The sequence below is a fragment of the Denticeps clupeoides genome, chromosome 14 (assembly GCF_900700375.1).
Source record: "Denticeps clupeoides chromosome 14, fDenClu1.1, whole genome shotgun sequence".
Lineage (NCBI taxonomy): Eukaryota > Metazoa > Chordata > Actinopteri > Clupeiformes > Denticipitidae > Denticeps > Denticeps clupeoides.
In genome coordinates, this window is record NC_041720.1 from 734,604 (window position 1) to 755,953 (window position 21,350).

At 47.1% G+C, this 21,350-nt stretch overlaps 2 protein-coding genes across 3 annotated transcripts in view; one reads left to right on the forward strand and one right to left on the reverse strand.

Annotated features, from left to right (window-relative positions):
* The window catches only part of LOC114803077 (nuclear receptor coactivator 1-like), a 43,113-nt gene extending 27,147 nt beyond the window's left edge, over nt 1-15,966 (reverse strand). The window contains exons 1-2 of one of the 2 annotated variants that reach the window (XM_029002372.1): nt 14,219-15,966; nt 4,912-5,059 (exon numbers count right to left, since the gene is read on the reverse strand). The gene's annotated coding sequence lies outside the window, so the exon portion shown is untranslated. The remainder of the gene's footprint in view (nt 1-4,911; nt 5,060-14,218) is intronic. The other variant, XM_029002371.1, reaches the window with a different exon arrangement.
* Nucleotides 15,967-18,575: 2,609 nt separating this feature from the next.
* Nucleotides 18,576-21,345, forward strand: LOC114763520 (60S ribosomal protein L7-like 1). Its single transcript, XM_028953265.1, has 6 exons — nt 18,576-18,627; nt 18,915-19,023; nt 19,104-19,267; nt 20,460-20,597; nt 20,678-20,787; nt 20,876-21,345. The coding sequence occupies exons 1-6, from the start codon at nt 18,614-18,616 to the stop codon at nt 21,082-21,084; spliced, it is 744 nt and encodes a 247-aa protein (XP_028809098.1). The 5' UTR covers nt 18,576-18,613; the 3' UTR covers nt 21,085-21,345.
* The last annotated feature ends 5 nt before the right edge of the window (nt 21,346-21,350 follow it).

Below are 21,350 nucleotides of genomic sequence, written 5' to 3' on the forward strand. Positions count from 1 at the left end.
TCGCCTGTGAACCAGAAGACCCGGGTTCAAACCACACTTACTACCATCGTGTCCCTGAGAAAGACACTTAACCCTGAGTGTGTCCAGGGGGGGACTGTCCCTGTCACTACTGACTGTGAGTTCCTCTGGATCAGGGCTTCTGGTAAATGCCGTAAATGTAAATGTTTCGCATTAACAGGAAAATGTGTGGACCAAATCATGATCCATCAATAATCATGACCCTTAGAGTCAAATACTGAATACACACCTCTGATTCCTACACACACACAGACACGCAGCATGTGCCCTGTTACGTAATCCCGTGCCCTCTGACCCCAAACAAAACCAAACACTGAAGAATGAGAGGGGAACGAGAGCGGGGCCAAACAGTGACTGCACACTTTAAAAAGGTAAACAGCTCGCCAGTCACATGACACACACACACACACACACACACACACACACGAGCACACGCACCTGAGGGCTGATTCCTGGCCTTCGGCAGAATAAATGAGAGCGAGGAGGAGAGAGAGAGAGAGAGAGAGAGAGAGAGAGGGAGAGATGGGGCTGCTGGGAATGCAGGTCCGCCGCTAGCCAGCCACACCTCGGGCTGCGGCGCCGAGATCTCCGCTAGTGACGGCCCCAACGCCTCTCCATTCCACAGGCTGCCATGAGGCTCCTCTAATCACCGCGCACGCAGGGACCGCACCAACGTATGGCCGCGAGGGAAAGCGGGCCGGACCACCGTGCTCTCTGGCCGAGGGGGGGCGTGTACGCGCTGCCGCTCGGCCGAATCGCGCAACGCGGCCGGGGCTCGGCGCGCCGGACGAGCGCGGCCTCGGGAGGGGATGAAAGTAAGACGGCAGCGCCTGGCCCCCCTCCAGCTCGGGCTGGAATGGTTCGCTCCATGAGAAGCTGCTCAGTCACTGTTGCTGACTACATCACAGCAATATAGGACACGGCGGGAGGGAGGGAGGTGGGGGTGAAGGCATCGAAATCTTCCCAGATTCACACACACACACACACACACACACACACACACACACACGAGAAACTGGGCCTTCTACCCCACATGAACTTACAACTTCACCACCAGGTATTTTCCCATATCACCAATATACCAATTATTATCACTTTACTGCCAGTTCGAGAGCATCCGCACTGAATTCTGCAGAAGCCGTTAAAATATAAAGCATAAACACACACACACACATAACGAACGTGCACTTATTCATACCCAAGCAAAAAATGTGCATAAATACACACACACACATAACAAACGTGCACTTATTCATACACAACCAAAAAATGTGCATAAATACACACACAAAAACATGCACTAATTCATACACAAGCAAAAAATGTGCATAAACACACACACACATAACAAACATGCACTTATTCATACACAAGCAAAAAATGTGCATAAACACACACACATATAACAAACGTGCACTTATTCATACACAACCAAAAAATGTGCATAAATACACACACAAAAACATGCACTAATTCATACACAAGCAAAAAATGTGCATAAACACACACACACATAACAAACATGCACTTATTCATACACAAGCAAAAAATGTGCATAAACACACACACATATAACAAACGTGCACTTATTCATACACAAGCAAAAAATGTGCATAAATACACACACACATATAACAAACATGCACTTATTCATACACAAGCAAAAAATGTGCATAAATACACACACACACACATAACAAACGTGCACTTATTCATACACAAGCAAAAAATGTGCATAAATACACACACACACACATAACAAACGTGCACTTATTCATACACAAGCAAAAAATGTGCATAAACACACACACATAACAAACATGCACTTATTCATACACAAGCAAAAAATGTGCATAAATGCACACACACATATAACAAACATGCACTTATTCATACACAAGCAAAAAATGTGCATAAACACACACACATATAACAAACATGCACTTATTCATACACAAGCAAAAAATGTGCATAAACACATACACATAACAAACATGCCCTTATTCATACACAAGCAAAAAATGTGCATAAACACACACACATAACAAACATGCACTTATTCATACACCTCAACTTTTATGATATGTTCAGTGCAAAAAAATTGTGCAAAAAAACGAAATAAAAACATGCCTTTCTAATACTTCAGCACCATTTTTCTGGTAAGTTTGGCTAGAAGCAAATCACTGCAACACCACTGCCTTCGTGTGACCTTTTTCTCACCTCTGGCCGGGAAACTCAGCATATTATATTCATCACTGCGTCTGCATAACGCTTCATAACGCGTTCAAAACGTTTCCCTCGTTCCAAAAACACCGGTACATTGTGATTGTGGTGCCAGGAGAATTAGCCAGTTAATCTGTAATCCACCGTAACCCACGAGGGAAAAGCCCACCGCCGCTTAATGCGGCGCGTTCCGTTAATTAGCTTTATTTCTCACGTAGTCCAGAATAATCGCCCTCCGAACTGACTGTTACTCCAGACGCGAAACGCGCTCGGCGTTTACGGCAGTGCCGGGCCCTTCCTCTGCGCCTGCGAGCCGTGAATTAGTCGGTGGTCAACGTACAGTCAGCGTACAGCAGCGCGGATATGTTTACCTGCGTTCCGATTCCTAACCCCTGCGGCCATAAATACGGTAACACAGTCGACGGGATCCTAACATCATCTGGGCTAAGTGAATAAAGTACAACAGATGAATAGCTTTATTGATCGCGGACAAAAACGCGTACCGGCCTGAAACGGCTTCAATAAAGGCAGCGGAGAAAATTCTGGAATACTGGAAGTACGACAAATAACATTCATATGAGGACACATATACTAAAGCTACTAATTAAAATGAAACAGGTAATGGGTGTGGTGACAATTAACAGCCAAAGCACCAACCTCATTACGTCTAACGATCTTACGTAGATTTCTGCTCACAAAATGAGCGCCCGAACATAGTGGAAGTGAACACTGATGCACATTAATGCAATTAAATTAATAATGATTACTGGTTCTTTTATGCATAATTCTTAACAATGTGGCCCTTTTGCAAACTGCAAAAAAAAAAAAAAAAAAAAACTCAAAATCACACACCACACACAGCCGGGAACCGCAAACAAAGATTTGACAACACAAAACAACACGAAACAACATGGAGCATCAGGCTTGAGGTGTGTGTTTTCTTCTTACGCATGTTGTGCTGGTCATCAAGACCGAGTCAGGAGGACAGAGGTGTGTGCAGAGGTTCCATTAGCACACCAACTTCTGGAGAACACACACACACACACACACGATTTGGGGGAAACTAACTGGGTCTCTTAAAACGAGACTGGAAGCCCATCGAGGACTTGAAATGGCAACTCGCTTCAGAAGGAACATGTCAGAAATCATTCAACCTACTCAAGTTCTAATGAAAAGGTTCTCAAGGGCCTCCAAGAGGAAGGCGATAAACTGTGATGTCCCCTTCTGACCGAAAGAGAGAAAGTTAAGTTGCTTGATTTGCCCCCGACAAACACTAATAAAAAGCCCAATAATTCACGGGCGGGAACGTACCGCGATGTAACGCTGATACACTGACGGAACAATGGGGACGGACTCTTCAGGTGGAGGACCTTCCGCTGACGTGCTGGACAGAGCAGTGGTGAGAACGTTCCTGGCGGGAGCGCTTACTGGCCGGCTTCCAGAACGGTCCGCTTTAACTGGCACAGCCGCCACGTTCTCTTTGTTTTGCTTTTGAGCGCCGGGGGGGTCAAAAGTGTAGCTGAATAAACCACAAAGGCATGCAAGGCAGGTGTGACGCGCAGGAAGGGACTCAGGTACGACTTTTCAAAGCCCCGTTCCAGAGCGAGAGCGCGCTTAAAAATAAAGGGGACTAATTATAACTCCCGTCCGCCGGTTAATATTTCTGAATTGTCCACAACAAGTCTGACAAGCCGCACGAACACATAGAGCCAAACACGGAAACAGAAGCAACTTCGGGACAGCTCAGTAGCTTTTATAATCTGGTGAAAGTGAAAGTGACAGTCACTGTGAGACACTGCAGCGCAGCACACGGTGCACACGGTGAAACGTGTCCTCTGTATTTAACCGTCACTCTTGGTGAGCAGTGGGCACCATGAAACGCAGTGTGTGGGAACGGGACCTTCATCAAGGGGACCGGTTCACGTGAGTTAAACTACAAACGTTTAATTCATAACTAGTCAGAATTTGTCCCCAGCTCGTTCTGTCGTGGCAAAAGTGTCGCGTGTAAAACGGTGAACTGGATCAGGTTGAGGGTCTTCAACGAGCCACGTAAGAAAAATAAAAACCGCAAACTGGACGTTTCAGATTGCCGGCTACGTGGACGCGGCCTTACGCGGGTTGATATTGACGAACGGCCGCCGCGACTCTGCGGCAGAACACACGCGACGTCCGACTGGCGCTTCGCGGAACTCGAACCACAATCAAGCCGCCGATCCGACTGCGGCCGACAATGATTCGACTCTCAAATGTCTTTGCCGAATGAGAAGCATCAGATTTATGATAAGACAAAGATACTATGGGCATGCTATCAGATTCCGCATTCCCATGGCAACAGCGAGGGCCCATTAGCCGCCCAAAAAAAGACAAGAGGACAAAACAGCGGCAGCGAGATAAGAACGTTGTGTTTTCGTCGGCACAGAAAACGCCTCTTTTGTTGCCGGCTGTTTTAAGTTACAGATGCACCTTCCGAACTCCCGTGGTCACGTGTCCCCTGCGGTTCACCACTAGAGGGGACTCAGAAGTCACCCGGCTTCTCCCAGGGTCCCACCGGTAACAGTAACTCGGAGCAAACTTCCACAATTCACCAGAACAGAACCATATCTTTATAAATGGTTATAAATGGTTATTAATGGTGCCTCTTAAACGAAAGGCAATAACGGGGGACCTTACTTGATCTAGGGCTCCAGGGAGCGGCTCATGGAGGGCCTGCAGCGGGGGTGGTCCTCTGCTCCGGCTACAAAGCCACGCCCTCCTCTTCGGGCAGCACCATCCCGGTGACGGGGGGGGGAGGGACGGCCAGGCAAAGGACGAACGCCGGCTGGCGACGGGCAAGAAGAAAAAAAGGAAGAGAGAGAAAGTCAAACCCAACATTCGTCCTCCGCCGCCGGCGTTACGGGGACCTGAGGAGCACAAACGGCAACGAACTACGGCCGCCGACAGTCCCGGGGTGCGCCTGACGCCAGAGAAGGCGGGAGAAGGGACACCGGGACACAATGCCACGAGCCGATGGGTGGCACGAGTTGGAAACCAGTTTTTCCTCTGAGCACGCAGCCCCGGCACCTGAAGATCTGGCAGAACAATCGGAGGAGCGCGACCACGCCTACATTCGCCGATACTCCTTTATCCCAGAGTGGCGCCGCGGGCACGGCCCCACAGTAATAATGACTGCCGTTCTTCACAAATGTTCTCCTGGCACATAGTCCTTCCAGATATACAACGTCTCCAAGTCAAGGACACTGCAGCTGGGCTTTAGAAATAATGTCCATGCTAACCTTGTCACCTCGTCCCAATGTCCTAATGATGGACAGCACGAGGCGAAGCGTGGGCTCTGTCGAGCTGGCCCTCGCCCCTACAGCGACGACACAGGAAGTGAATAGCGGTGAAATGCATTGTGGAGATCAGCGCACGGCCAACGTGAAAAGAAGCGGATCTCCGGCAACATAAAGCGCCTTTTTCTATGTGACCCTGATGGTGAAGGTCCAGGGAAAACACGAGAGACGAGTGGCAGATTGACAAATGTAGTCTAGTTGGAAATGTACAAGATTTAGAAGGAAACGTGCTAGAACCTTCTACAACAACAACAACGACATTTATTTCTTATTTAGCCCAAAATCACATACAGTATGTCTCAATGGGCTTTGACAGGCCCTACAGTTGACACCCCCCACACTTGACCCTTCTGCACACAAGGAAAAACTCCACACAAAAAAACTCTAGGAGAGAGAAAAAAGAGAGGAAGAAACGTTGGGAAGGAGTGATAGAGAGAGGGACCCCCTTCCAGGGTAGAGTGAGCCTGCAAATGGTGTCAGTGCAGGGTTGGATATGATATAATAATAAGTCCTACATAGCTCCTCAATGAGATTTATTGGATATGTTAATTGACCATTCGTTTATTAAGGTGCTTAACGTCAACAAATGTAAAGGACCAGGATGTGTGGAGGTTTTCATTCTTTACGTTAACAGTATTTCGCAGTCGCTCTTATGCAAATCAATCTTTGAAATCCTTTATTTGCTTCTCTAGGACGATCTGTGGGTAAACAACTCGCAAGCATAGAAAGCGTTCGTCCATCATGTTTTTTTCCGGAAGAAATCACTATTTACAGGTGCGCAATGCAACGATGAGCGAGGACACATGAGAAGTGACGCCGCCTCCTCTCGTCACGCTCTCCGCTCATCATCCCACATCTCACAGATATCGAACATTTCTGAGCCTGTTTTTCACGTGCGCGGCAGACGTTTGCATGGTCATATTGACATCACCACGCCAGACGATGGCCGCACCAGAAACGGCACGACAGAGCGGTAACAAAACACGGGTTACAACGACTCTACACTACACAAGAAAGCAGGACAGGAACCGTGTATTTAGCACTGAATCAAGGTATTATCAACGAAGACTTAATATGAGAAAAACCTTTATTAACCCCGAAATAACCAAAAAAAATATATATATATAAAAAAAAAAATTTTTTTTTTTTAAAATCACACGGGCAACCACGCCCACCACGGCTGACGCTGTGCGGAACACAAGAACATCCAGTCACATCAGCACGGATACGCTACTGCGGTCATTTCCAACAAGCTCCCGATGAAGCGTCCTATACATTACATACAGGAGGTGATTACATTTACATTTACAGCATTTACCAGACGCCCTTATCCAGAGCGACCTACAGTCAGTAGTGACAGGGACAGTCCCGCTAGGCTACTAGCACCCTGTTTGATTGTTTATTTATTTATTTATTTCAATTAATTAAATGTATTTATTCTATATTGTTAAAATCATTACTAGGTTCCAGTCTTCTGATGCATGTCATCACAAATGGAATTAATACAACTGCAGATATAAAAGGCCAATAAATGACCGTGAGATGACGGGCGTCTACGGTCCGGAACCCGGAACCGTTCTGGAGCGACTCACCTCTGGAAAGAGAAGCGTGCCGGGACGTTACGGTCGGAGGGTAACGAACGCGGGCCTGTGTACCAGTCATGCCTTCAGAGGTGCTTTCTGTTCAAAGCAACAAGGGCGAAGGCAAGAGGGGGGCCAGCTACCCCCCAATTCCCAGCATGCTCTGGGGCGGAAAAGCCAGGCAGCTCGACTTCCTGGTAAACCTGGTCGGAGAAACGGGACACGGGGGCTCTGGTTACCCACGAATCCATCTTTCCCGCAGTCCGGCCCCCCGCCCCTCCATTCACACGGGGAGACGCAGAATGTAGGTCAGCTCGCCGGGGCCCCGCCCCCGCCGCGGCCACATTGCTGCACGCTGACCGCTGCGGCTACAAATACCCCGGCGGCCCGGTCGGTCCGTCCCACCGCGGAGCGTCAGGGGACGCGCCCACCTGACACGTATCCGTCAAATAAACCGCCAACAACACAACGTCCAGAACCGCCGTGCCGGGATTCCCTCCCCTCGCCGCCCGGGGACATCGAGGCCACCACCGTGCCGGCATGCCGAAGGTGGCACGTCGGCGCGAACTCGTCCCACGCAGGACACTGTTCACATGCGGACAGACGCGTCACGCAACAACACGCGTCAGCGCAGACAAACAGGCGCCGAAGACACCGCGTCAAGCTGAAAACCGGAGACCGAGGACTCCGTTACCAACACGGCGGCTCTCACACACGCATTCACAGCCGGAGTCAAGCACTATATTCACCCTACACGTCAATCACGTCCATTACACAACTACTACACTACTACTACACTACTACTACCCACGCCGACACTACTACTACAAAACTCAACAACCTCGACACTACTACTACACTACCACAAAACTCAACAACGTCGACACTACTACTACACTACTACCTACGCCGACACTACTACTACACTACTACCCACGCCGACACTACTACTACAAAACTCAACAACATCGACACTACTACTACACTACTACCTACGCCGACACTACTACTACACTACTACCCACGCCGACACTACTACTACAAAACTCAACAACGTCGACACTACTACTACACTACTACCTACGCCGACACTACTACTACACTACTACCCACGCCGACACTACTACTACAAAACTCAACAACGTCGACACTACTACTACACTACTACTACCACAAAACTCAACAACGTCGACACTACTACTACACTACTACCTACGCCGACACTACTACTACACTACTACCCACGCCGACACTACTACTACAAAACTCAACAACGTCGACACTACTACTACACTACTACTACCACAAAACTCAACAACGTCGACACTACTACTACACTACTACCCACGTCGACACTACTACTACACTACTACCCACGCCGACACTACTACTACAAAACTCAACAACGTCGACACTACTACTACACTACTACCTACGCCGACACTACTACTACACTACTACCCACGCCGACACTACTACTACAAAACTCAACAACGTCGACACTACTACTACACTACTACCTACGCCGACACTACTACTACAAAACTCAACAACGTCGACACTACTACTACACTACTACTACCACAAAACTCAACAACGCCGACACTACTACTACAAAACTCAACAACCTCGACACTACTACTACACTACCACAAAACTCAACAACGTCGACACTACTACTACACTACTACCTACGCCGACACTACTACTACACTACTACCCACGCCGACACTACTACTACAAAACTCAACAACGTCGACACTACTACTACACTACTACTACCACAAAACTCAACAACGTCGACACTACTACTACACTACTACCCACGTCGACACTACTACTACACTACTACCCACGCCGACACTACTACTACAAAACTCAACAACGTCGACACTACTACTACACTACTACCTACGCCGACACTACTACTACACTACTACCCACGCCGACACTACTACTACAAAACTCAACAACGTCGACACTACTACTACACTACTACCTACGCCGACACTACTACTACAAAACTCAACAACGTCGACACTACTACTACACTACTACTACCACAAAACTCAACAACGTCGACACTACTACTACACTACTACCTACGCCGACACTACTACTACACTACTACCCATGCCGACACTACTACTACAAAACTCAACAACGTCGACACTACTACTACACTACTACCCACACCGACACCACTACTACACTACTACTACACTTCTACCCACGCCGACACTACTACTACAAAACTCAACAACGTCGACACTACTACTACACTACCACAAAACTCAACAACGTCGACACTACTACTACACTACTACCTACGCCGACACTACTACTACACTACTACCCACGCCGACACTACTACTACAAAACTCAACAACGTCGACACTACTACTACACTACTACCTACGCCGACACTACTACTACACTACTACCCACGCCGACACTACTACTACAAAACTCAACAACGTCGACACTACTACTACACTACCACAAACTCAACAACGTCGACACTACTACTACACTACTACCTACGCCGACACTACTACTACACTACTACCCACGCCGACACTACTACTACAAACTCAACAACATCGACACTACTACTACACTACTACCTACGCCGACACTACTACTACACTACTACCCACGCCGACACTACTACTACAAAACTCAACAACGTCGACACTACTACTACACTACTACTACCACAAAACTCAACAACGTCGACACTACTACTACACTACTACCTACGCCGACACTACTACTACACTACTACCCATGCCGACACTACTACTACAAAACTCAACAACGTCGACACTACTACTACACTACTACCCACACCGACACCACTACTACACTACTACTACACTTCTACCCACGCCGACACTACTACTACAAAACTCAACAACGTCGACACTACTACTACACTACTACCCACACCGACACCACTACTACACTACTACTACACTTCTACCCACGCCGACACTACTACTACAAAACTCAACAACGTCGACACTACTACTACACTACCACAAAACTCAACAACGTCGACACAACTACTACACTACTACCCACGCCGACACTACTACTACAAAACTCAACAATGTCGACACTACTACACTACTACCCACACCGACACCACTACTACACTACTACTACACTACTACTACACTACTACCCACGCCGACACTACTACTACAAAACTCAACAACGTCGACACTACTACTACACTACTACCCACACCGACACCACTACTACACTACTACCCACGCCGACACCACTACTACACTACTACTACACTTCTACCCACGCCGACACTACTACTACAAAACTCAACAACGTCGACACTACTACTACACTACTACCCACACCGACACCACTACTACACTACTACCCACGCCGACACCACTACTACACTACTACTACACTTCTACCCACGCCGACACTACTACTACAAAACTCAACAACGTCGACACTACTACTACACTACTACCCACGCCGACACTACTAATACAAAACTCAACAACGGCAACACTACTACACTACTACTACACTACCACAGAACTCAATAACGCCAACACTACTACTACACTAATACAAAACTCAACAACGTCGACACTACTACACTACTACTACCACAAAACTCAACAACGTTGACACTACTACTACACTACTACCCACGCCGACACTACTACTACAAAACTCAACAACGTCGACACTACTACTACACTACCACAAAACTCAACAACGCCGACACTACTACTACACTACTACCCACGCCGACACTACTACTACACTACTACTACAAAACTCAACAACGTCGACACAACTACTACACTACCACAAAACTCAACAACGCCGACACTACTACTACACTACTACCCACGCCGACACTACTACTACAAAACTCAACAACGTCGACACTACTACTACACTACTACCCACGTCGACACTACTAATACAAAACTCAACAACGGCGACACTACTACACTACTACTACACTACCACAAAACTCAATAACGCCAACACTACTACTACACTACTACAAAACTCAACAACGTCGACACTACTACTACACTACTACCCACGTCGACACTACTAATACAAAACTCAACAACGGCGACACTACTACACTACTACTACACTACCACAAAACTCAATAACGCCAACACTACTACTACACTAATACAAAACTCAACAACGTCAACACTACTACACTACTACTACCACAAAACTCAACAACGTCGACACTACTACTACACTACTACCCACGCCGACACTACTACTACAAAACTCAACAACGTCGACACTACTACTACACTACCACAAAACTCAACAACGCCGACACTACTACTACACTACTACCCACGCCGACACTACTACTACACTACTACTACAAAACTCAACAACGTCGACACAACTACTACACTACTACTACAAAACTCAACAACGTCGACACTACTACTACACTACTACTACAAAACTCAACAACGTCGACACTACTACACTACTACTACCACAAAACTCAACAACGCCGACACTACTACACTACTACTACCACAAAACTCAACAACGCCGACACTACTACTACACTACTACCCACGCCGACACTACTACTACACTACTACCCATGCCGACACTACTACTACAAAACTCAACGTCGACACTACTACTACACTACTACCCACGCCGACACTACTACTACACTACTACCCATGCCGACACTACTACTACAAAACTCAACAACGCCGACACTACTACTACACTACTACCCATGCCGACACTACTAATACAAAACTCAACAACGCCGACACTACTACACTACTACTACACTACCACAAAACTCAATAACGCCGACACTACTACTACACTACAACCCACGCCGACACTACTACACTACTACTACTACAAAACTCAACAACTCCGACACTACTACTACACTACTACCCACGCCGACACTACTACTACACTACTACCCATGCCGACACTACTACTACAAAACTCAACAATGCCGACACTACTACACTACTACTACACTACCACAAAACTCAATAACGCTGACACTACTACTACACTACAACCCATGCCGACACCACTACTGCACTACTACTACAAAACTCAACAACTCCAACACTAATACACTACTACTACACTACTACCCACGCCGACACTACTACACAACTCAACAACTCCGACACTACTACACTACTATTACACTACTACCCACACTGACACTACTACTACACTACAACCCATGCCAACACTACTACTACACTACTACTACAAAACTCAACAACGGCGACACCACTACTACACTACTACCCACACCGACACTACTATTACACTACTATTACACTACTACCCACGCCAACACCACTACTACACTACTACCCATGCCGACACTACTACTACAAAACTCAACAACGCCGACACTACTACACTACTACTACACTACCACAAAACTCAATAACGCCGACACTACTACTACACTACAACCCACGCCGACACTACTACACTACTACTACTACAAAACTCAACAACTCCGACACTACTACACTACTATTACACTACTACCCACACCGACACTACTACTACACTACTACCCATGCCAACACTACTACTACACTACTACTACAAAACTCAACAACGGCGACACCACTACTACACTACTACCCACACCGACACTACTATTACACTACTACCCACGCCAACACCACTACTACACTACTACCCATGCCGACACTACTACTACAAAACTCAACAACGCGGACACTACTACACTACTACTACACTACCACAAAACTCAATAACGCCGACACTACTACTACACTACAACCCACGCCGACACCACTACTACACTACTACTACAAAACTCAACAACTCCAACACTACTACTACACTACTACCCACACCAACACTACTAGTACACTACTACCCATGCCGACACTACTACTACACTACTACCCACGCAGACACTACTACTACACTACTACTACAAAACTCAACAACTCCAACACTACTACACTACTACTACCCACACCGACCCAACTACTACACTTCTACTACAAAACTCAACAACGCCGACACTACTACTACACTACTACCCACGCCAACACTACTACTACACTACTACTAAACTACTACTACAAAACTCAACAATGCCGAAACTACAACTACAAAACTCAAAAACACCAACACTACTACAACACTCCTACCCATGCCGACACTACTACATCACGTCACTCCAGAACAGCTCCACAACTACACAACAACACTGACACTAATACACTACTACTACACTACTACCCATGCCTACACTACTACAACACTACTACATCACGTCACTACGTCCATCACGTCACTCCAGATCAGCTCAAGTAAAAAACAGCTTCACAGCACAACTCGACAACGCCGACACTACTACTACACTACTACATCACGTCTCTACGTCCATCACGTCGCTCCAGAACAGCTCCTCAACAACACAACAACGCTGACACTACTACACTACTACGTCACGTCACTACGTCCATCACGTCGCTCTAGAACAGCTCTTCAAGTACAAAACAAGCAAACAAGCCTCACGCCTCCCGGCGCGCCGAGCCACTGCGCCTGCGCGGCAGCTTCATGGCAAAACTCCACAACACAACAACGCCGACACTACTACACTACTACTAATAATAATATTACTGATATTAACGGCGGCGCGCGGTCACGTGACACAACAACGTCGACACTACTACACTATTACACTACTACTACTAATATTATTGATTATACCGATATAAAGGGCGACGCCTTCTGCGCTGCAGCTTCACGGCAAAACACAAACGACGGCGCGCGGTCACGTGACACAACAACGCCGACATTACTACACTATTACACTACTATTACACTACTACTACTAATATTACTAATATTACTGATCTTAACGGCGACTCCCGGCGCGGTACGTTCTGCATGGCAGGCTACCGAAGCACCGATAATCGCCGGTAATGCATGTAAACAGAGGAGCCGGAGCGGCCGAGCTGCGTGTCGGTGTTGTGGGCGACTCACCCGTTACAGCTCGGTCCGGGCGGCTGGCTGGCTGGCTGGCTGACGCGGGGTAGTATCACCAGCCGACGGGCCCGCGGGGAGTCCCTCAGTGGCGGCCGCTGTTCGCTGCGGTCCGGGCCGAGGGGGCTAGCCGTGGAGCTCCGTGCAGAAAAACAACAGCGCGTATCCGGCGCATAACGCCGCGCCGCGGACGGACGGACGGACGACGACGACGACCGCCGCCCCGCGCTTAGCTCCGCGCCGGCCGGGTCGTGCGGAGAGGGGCCGCGGGTCTCCCAGAAGCGTTAACGCAGTGGCGCTGCTCTCTCGCCGCCGCCATTTTCAGCCTCCACACAAACAAACAGGGCAGCGCCGGGAGCGCGCCTGGCCGCCAGCCGCGGGAGCGCGCCGCCGGGACGGGACGAAGGTGGTCACTCCAGAACAACTCCTAAACTACACAACAACGCCGACACTACTACTACACTACTAGAACACTACTACACTACTACATCATGTCACTGCGTCCATCACGTCACTCCAGAACAGCTCCTAAACTACACAACAACGCCAACACTACTACTACACTACTACAACACTACTACATCACATCACTACGTCAATCACGTCGCTCCAGAACAGCTCCTAAACTACACAACAACGCAGACACTACTACAACACTACTACATCATGTCACTACGTCCATCATGTCGCTCCAGAACAGCTCCTAAACTACACAACAACGGCAACACTACTACTACACTACTACAACACTACTACATCACATCACTATGTCCATCACGTCGCTCCAGAAGAGCTCCTAAACTACACAACAACGCCAACACTACTACTACACTACTACAACACTACTACATCACATCACTACGTCAATCACGTCGCTCCAGAACAGCTCCTAAACTACACAACAACGCAGACACTACTACAACACTACTACATCATGTCACTACGTCCATCATGTCGCTCCAGAACAGCTCCTAAACTACACAACAACGCCAACACTACTACTACACTACTACAACACTACTACATCACGTCGCTCCAGAACAGCTCTTAAACTACACAACAACGCCGACACTACTACTACACTACTAGAACACTACTACACTACTACATCATGTCACTGCGTCCATCACGTCACTCCAGAACAGCTCCTAAACTACACAACAACACCGACACTACTACAACACTACTACATCATGTCACTACGTCCATCATGTCGCTCCAGAACAGCTCCTAAACTACACAACAACGCCAACACTACTACTACACTAACACATCACATCACTACGTCCATCACGTCGCTCCAGAACAGCTCCTAAACTACACAACAACGCCGACACTACTACTACACTAACACATCACATCACTACGTCCATCACGTCGCTCCAGAACAGCTCCTAAACTACACAACAACGCCGACACTACTACTACACTACTACATCACGTCACTACGTCCATCACGTCGCTCCAGAACAGCTCCTAAACTACACAACAACGCCGACACTACTACAACACTACTACATCATGTCACTACGTCCATCATGTCGCTCCAGAACAGCTCCTAAACTACACAACAACACCAACACTACTACTACACTACTACAACACATCACTACGTCCATCATGTCACTTCAGAAGAGCTCCTAAACTACACAACAACGCCGACACTACTACTACACTACTAGAACACTACTACACTACTACATCATGTCACTGCGTCCATCACGTCACTCCAGAACAGCTCCTAAACTACACAACAACGCCAACACTACTACAACACTACTACATCACATCACTACGTCCATCACGTCGCTCCAGAACAGCTCCTAAACTACACAACAACGCTGACACTACTACAACACTACTACATCACGTCACTACGTCCTTCACGTCGCTCCAGAACAGCTCCTAAACTACACAACAACGCCAACACTACTACTACACTACTACATCACGTCACTATGTCCTTCACGTCGCTCCAGAAGAGCTCCTAAACTACACAACAACGCCGACACTACTACTACACTACTAGAACACTACTACACTACTACATCATGTCACTGCGTCCATCACGTCGCTCCAGAACAGCTCCTAAACTACACAACAACGCCGACACTACTACTACACTACTACATCACGTCACTACGTCCATCACGTCGCTTCAGAACAGCTCCTAAACTACACAACAACGCCGACACTACTACAACACTACTACATCATGTCACTACGTCCATCATGTCGCTCCAGAACAGCTCCTAAACTACACAACAACGCCAACACTACTACTACACTACTACATCACGTCACTCCAGAACAGCTCCTCAACTACAAAACAAGACAGACACTACTACACTATTACATCACGTCACTACGTCCATCACGACGCTCCAGAACAGCTCCTCAACTATAAAGTAAAGTGAAGTGATTGTCACATGTGATACACAGCAGCACAGCACACCGTGCACACAGTGAAATTTGTCCTCTGCATTTAACCATCACCCTGAGTGAGCAGTGGGCACCATGACAGGCGCCCAGGGAGCAGTGTGTGGGTATGGTGCTTTGCTCAGTGGCACCTCAGTGGCACCTTGACAGATCGGGATTCGAACCAGCGACCTTCTGATTATGGGGCCGCTTCCTTAACTGTTAGGCCACCGCTGGCCACAACTACAAAACAACACAGACACTACTGCACTACTACATCACGTCACTACGTCCATCACGTCGCTCCAGAACAGCTCCTCAACTACAAAACAACGCCGACACTATACATAAAATCACTTACCATCCATAACAATGCACAACTATTTCATCCCATAAAGAATATCTGGAAGTCGTTTGCAAATCGGAATCAGCGTGGACGAAAAAAGTGATGCACTGCAGATATTACATGCTCATTTCAGGCTCCGTTGAATATACATATTGACCTAATTTTAAATAAAATATAGTTTTGAGCATAGTATTCCTAAGTAGTCGAACGAGAATTGCTGGTGTCTTCCTCTTGTAAGTCACTTTGGATAAAAGCGTCTGCTAAATAAAGTAAAGTAATCTGATTCATTCAACCGCTGAACACACATACATAACCAAAAAATAATAATACACACACCCAGTACACCATTTCCACTTTGTATATATCTACCCATTCTGTACATATATAGAATTTCACAAATATGTCTTATTATGTATATACTGACATACTTTTTTACATTCACAGTTCTTTTCTTTTCTAGAACTATTTATTTGCTTGTTTGTACACTGAACTCTTATTTTATACAGTTGACTGTGTCTGTGCTGCTGTTTTTTTGCTGCTCTTCCTGTCGTGACGATGTAAATGTCCCACTTGGGGGACTAATAGAGGATCGTCTTATCTTATGTCGATCTAATCCTGTAAAATGGATTGGAGCTTCATATGATTATGAGTATGAGGAAGGTGGCACAGTGACTAGCACTGTTGGGGTTGAATGTCCTGGCGTCTCAAGGTATGTCCTCTATGTGGATGTCATGCCATTTCCACCACAGTCATCCCCGCCACAGCAATGTCACACTGAGATGTACGGGGCAGATGTACGATGGCCTAGTAGTTAAGGAAGCGGCCCCGTAATCAGAAGGTTGCCGGTTCGAATCCCGATCTGCCAAGGTGCCACTGAGCAAAGCACCGTCCCCACACACTGCTCCCCGGGCGCCTGTCATGGCTGCTCAGGGTGATGGGTTAAATGCAAGGGTGGTAGGAGCCTAGTGGGTAACACACTCGCCTATGAACCAGAAGACCCAGGTTCAAATCCCACTTACTACCAGCTGAAGGCATCAAAACTATGAATGAACTCATGTGGAGTTCTGTACTTAACAAAAAAAGGTGAAATAAGTGAAAACATGTTTTATATTCTAGTTTCTTTGCTCTGATTACTGCTTTGCACACTCTTGGCATTCTCTCGATGAGCTTCAAGAGGTCGTCACCTGAAATGCTTCTCCAACAGTCTTGAAGGAGTTCCCAGAGGTGTTTAGCACTTGTTGGTCCAGCTCACCCCAAACCATCTGGATTGGGTTCAGGTCTGGTGACTGTGGAGACCAGGTCTCCACTTTTTGTTAAGTACAGAACTCCACATGTGTTCATTCATAGTTTTGATGCCTTCAGTGAGAATCTACCAACGTAAATGGTCATGAAGATAAAGAAAACACGTTGAATGAGAAGGTGTGTACTGTATGTATTTCGGCCCAATTTTGGGGTTAAATGGAGAAATGAACAGCGCAGAATTCCTAAAAAGTCTAGAAGTTTGGCCTGTGGCGTTCTGCACCCACGGTGACAGGTCATGGGGGCGCAGCGGTGCTGGGGAGTGACGTCATCGCGCCGCGCCGCGGAATAGTGACGTCGTCGCCCCGCGACGGTTTCCTTTCGCAGACGCGATGGCAGAACCACAGTACGTATTCGAGATTTCTTAACACCCATCACACTTAATCCGCTCTTAATCATGCCTCGTTTAATACGATTTTCACATCAATCTAACCTACGGAGGCAGAACAAGGGCTACATGGCGCCATTTGTTGTGTTATCGTCGTAAAATAGAATAAACGAAGGTATTTCTTCAACCGGACGGAAATTTGTCACAAAACGAGCGCTAAAGCGAATCTTAATACGAGGTTCTCGTTTCATCACAGCCGTAAAGGTTTATTTATATCACGGTGCTAACTTGTGCGTTTCTTTCAGGCCCGAGAAAGTCATCAAGTTGGTTCCCGAGAACCTCCTTAAGAAGAGGAAAGCGTACCAGGCCATCAAAGCCACCCAGGCGAAGCTCGCCCTCCAGCAGAAGAGGAAGGTGGGCAGAGGAGCGGGGTTGGGTGTCTGGAGTCCGGCCGCACGCCGCTTAACTTCTCCCGTGGTCTGACCCCCACCCAGGTACAGAAAGGACGGCCCATCAAGTTCAAGCGCCTGGAGGAGTTTCTGAAGCACAGCAGGCGCGGTCACCGTGACGAGACCCGTCTCCAGAGGACCAGGCAGAGACCCCCTCCCGCACTGCCACCGCCGAAGAACAGCCTGGCGTTCGTCGTCCGGATAAGAGAGTAGGTGGAGGGAGAGAAGCACCAATAACAACGGCAAAGATTCGTCGTTTCTTGCAGAATTTTCAATGTTCCTACGCTCATGAAAAACTTGGAAAAATAATGGAATTTGAAAAGACAATTTCCCAGGTCTACAAAAGTTCTGGAATTCGAAGTAAATATAAAAACTTATTGAAAAGTCATTGAAAGCTGATTGACACATGAATGTTTAACATGAAGTACGTAGTTCCCGTAAGACTCAGCGTTTTTCTACATTTAAAACTAGCGCAGGTCTATAGTATCTTAGTATGTAGTTCCCGTAATACTGAGCGTTTTTCTATATTGAAAACTAGCGCAGGTCTATAGTAGCTTAGTACGTAGTTCCCGTAATACTGAGCGTTTTTCTACATTTTAAAACTAACGCAGGTCTATAGTAGCTTAGTACGTAGTTCCCGTAATACTGAGCGTTTTTCTATATTGAAAACTAGCGCAGGTCTATAGTAGCTTAGTACGTAGTTCCCGTAATACTGAGCGTTTTTCTATATTGAAAACTAGCGCAGGTCTATAGTAGCTTAGTACGTAGTTCCCGTAATACTGAGCGTTTTTCTATATTGAAAACTAGCGCAGGTCTATAGTAGCTTAGTACGTAGTTCCCGTAATACTGAGCGTTTTTCTACATTTTAAAACTAACGCAGGTCTATAGTAGCTTAGTACGTAGTTCCCGTAATACTGAGCGTTTTTCTATATTGAAAACTAGCGCAGGTCTATAGTAGCTTAGTACGTAGTTCCCGTAATACTGAGCGTTTTTTCTATATTGAAAACTAGCGCAGGTCTATAGTAGCTTAGTACGTAGTTCCCGTAATACTGAGCGTTTTTCTATATTTAAAACTAGCGCAGGTCTATAGTAGCTTAGTACGTAGTTCCCGTAATACTGAGCGTTTTTCTACATTTTAAAACTAATGCAGGTCTATAGTATAGATTTTAGTTCAACAATTTTGTGGTATATTTGTGTTAATCTTTTTTTTTCACATTTGCACAGAGATTTCAGAGAACATGAAAATTTCCCTTAGTCGTTGAAAAGTCCTGAAAAATGCAGTATCGATGTGTTTTAGATGATCAGTTACTGTTCGAAAGATGGAAAGCGCTGCATGTATATACAGCTCAGTGTTTGTATGTGGGCCCCTCATGGCTATTTCTTCTTTGCCTCCCTCTTCAGGATCAAAGGTGTCAGTCCCAAAGTGATGAAGGTCATCCAGATGTTTCGGCTGCGCAAGATCTTCAGCGGCACTTTCGTCAAAATCGGGCCGACCTCCCTGAGGATGCTGCAGATCGTTGAGCCATACGTGGCGTGGGGGTCGGTGGAACGTCGCCGTACTTTGACTTCCTTGCTGCCGTCAGAGCATTTTCATTAATTTTTGTGTGTTTGGGTGACAGGTTTCCAAACCTGAAGTCTGTGCGTGAGCTGATCCTGAAGAGGGGGCAGGGGAAGGTGGATAAGAGGAAGATCCCGCTGACGGACAACACGGTCATTGAGCAGCACATGGGTAATTCCGCTCTGCCGCGTGGACGCCTTCGTTCGTGTGGGGTGGCGGGGTCCGTTGTTAAATACGACCTCCTCTTGTTGCTCTCCAGGTAAATATGGGATCATCTGTCTGGAGGACCTGATCCACGAAATCTACTCTGTAGGGAAGAACTTCAGGGAGGCCAACCTGTTCCTCTGGCCGTTCCATCTTTCGGTGGCCCGCCACGCTGCCAGGGACAAGGTTGGGCTCTTGAAGGACATTGGAAGCCCTGGCCCTCGAGCAGAGGACATCAACAGAGTCATCCGGCAGCTCAACTGAGGGGACCGCTCGGTGTTGGACTTCTCCAATAGAACATTTCCACCCTGTGCAGAAACAGTCAAAAAAAACGGCGCTGATTTCCACCTCGGTCACGCCTGTCACCGAGTCCAGACGTGTCACTCGGTTAAAAATGCCATTTTTGGTTCCGTGCGACTGTTGCCTGAGCCTTGTCCTCATTTGAACCCTCTGCGTGTCCAACGTCTCGGACTGTGAACTGTCCTGTCTGTAATAAAGTGCTATTTTGCATGTGTTTTTATATGATTGAA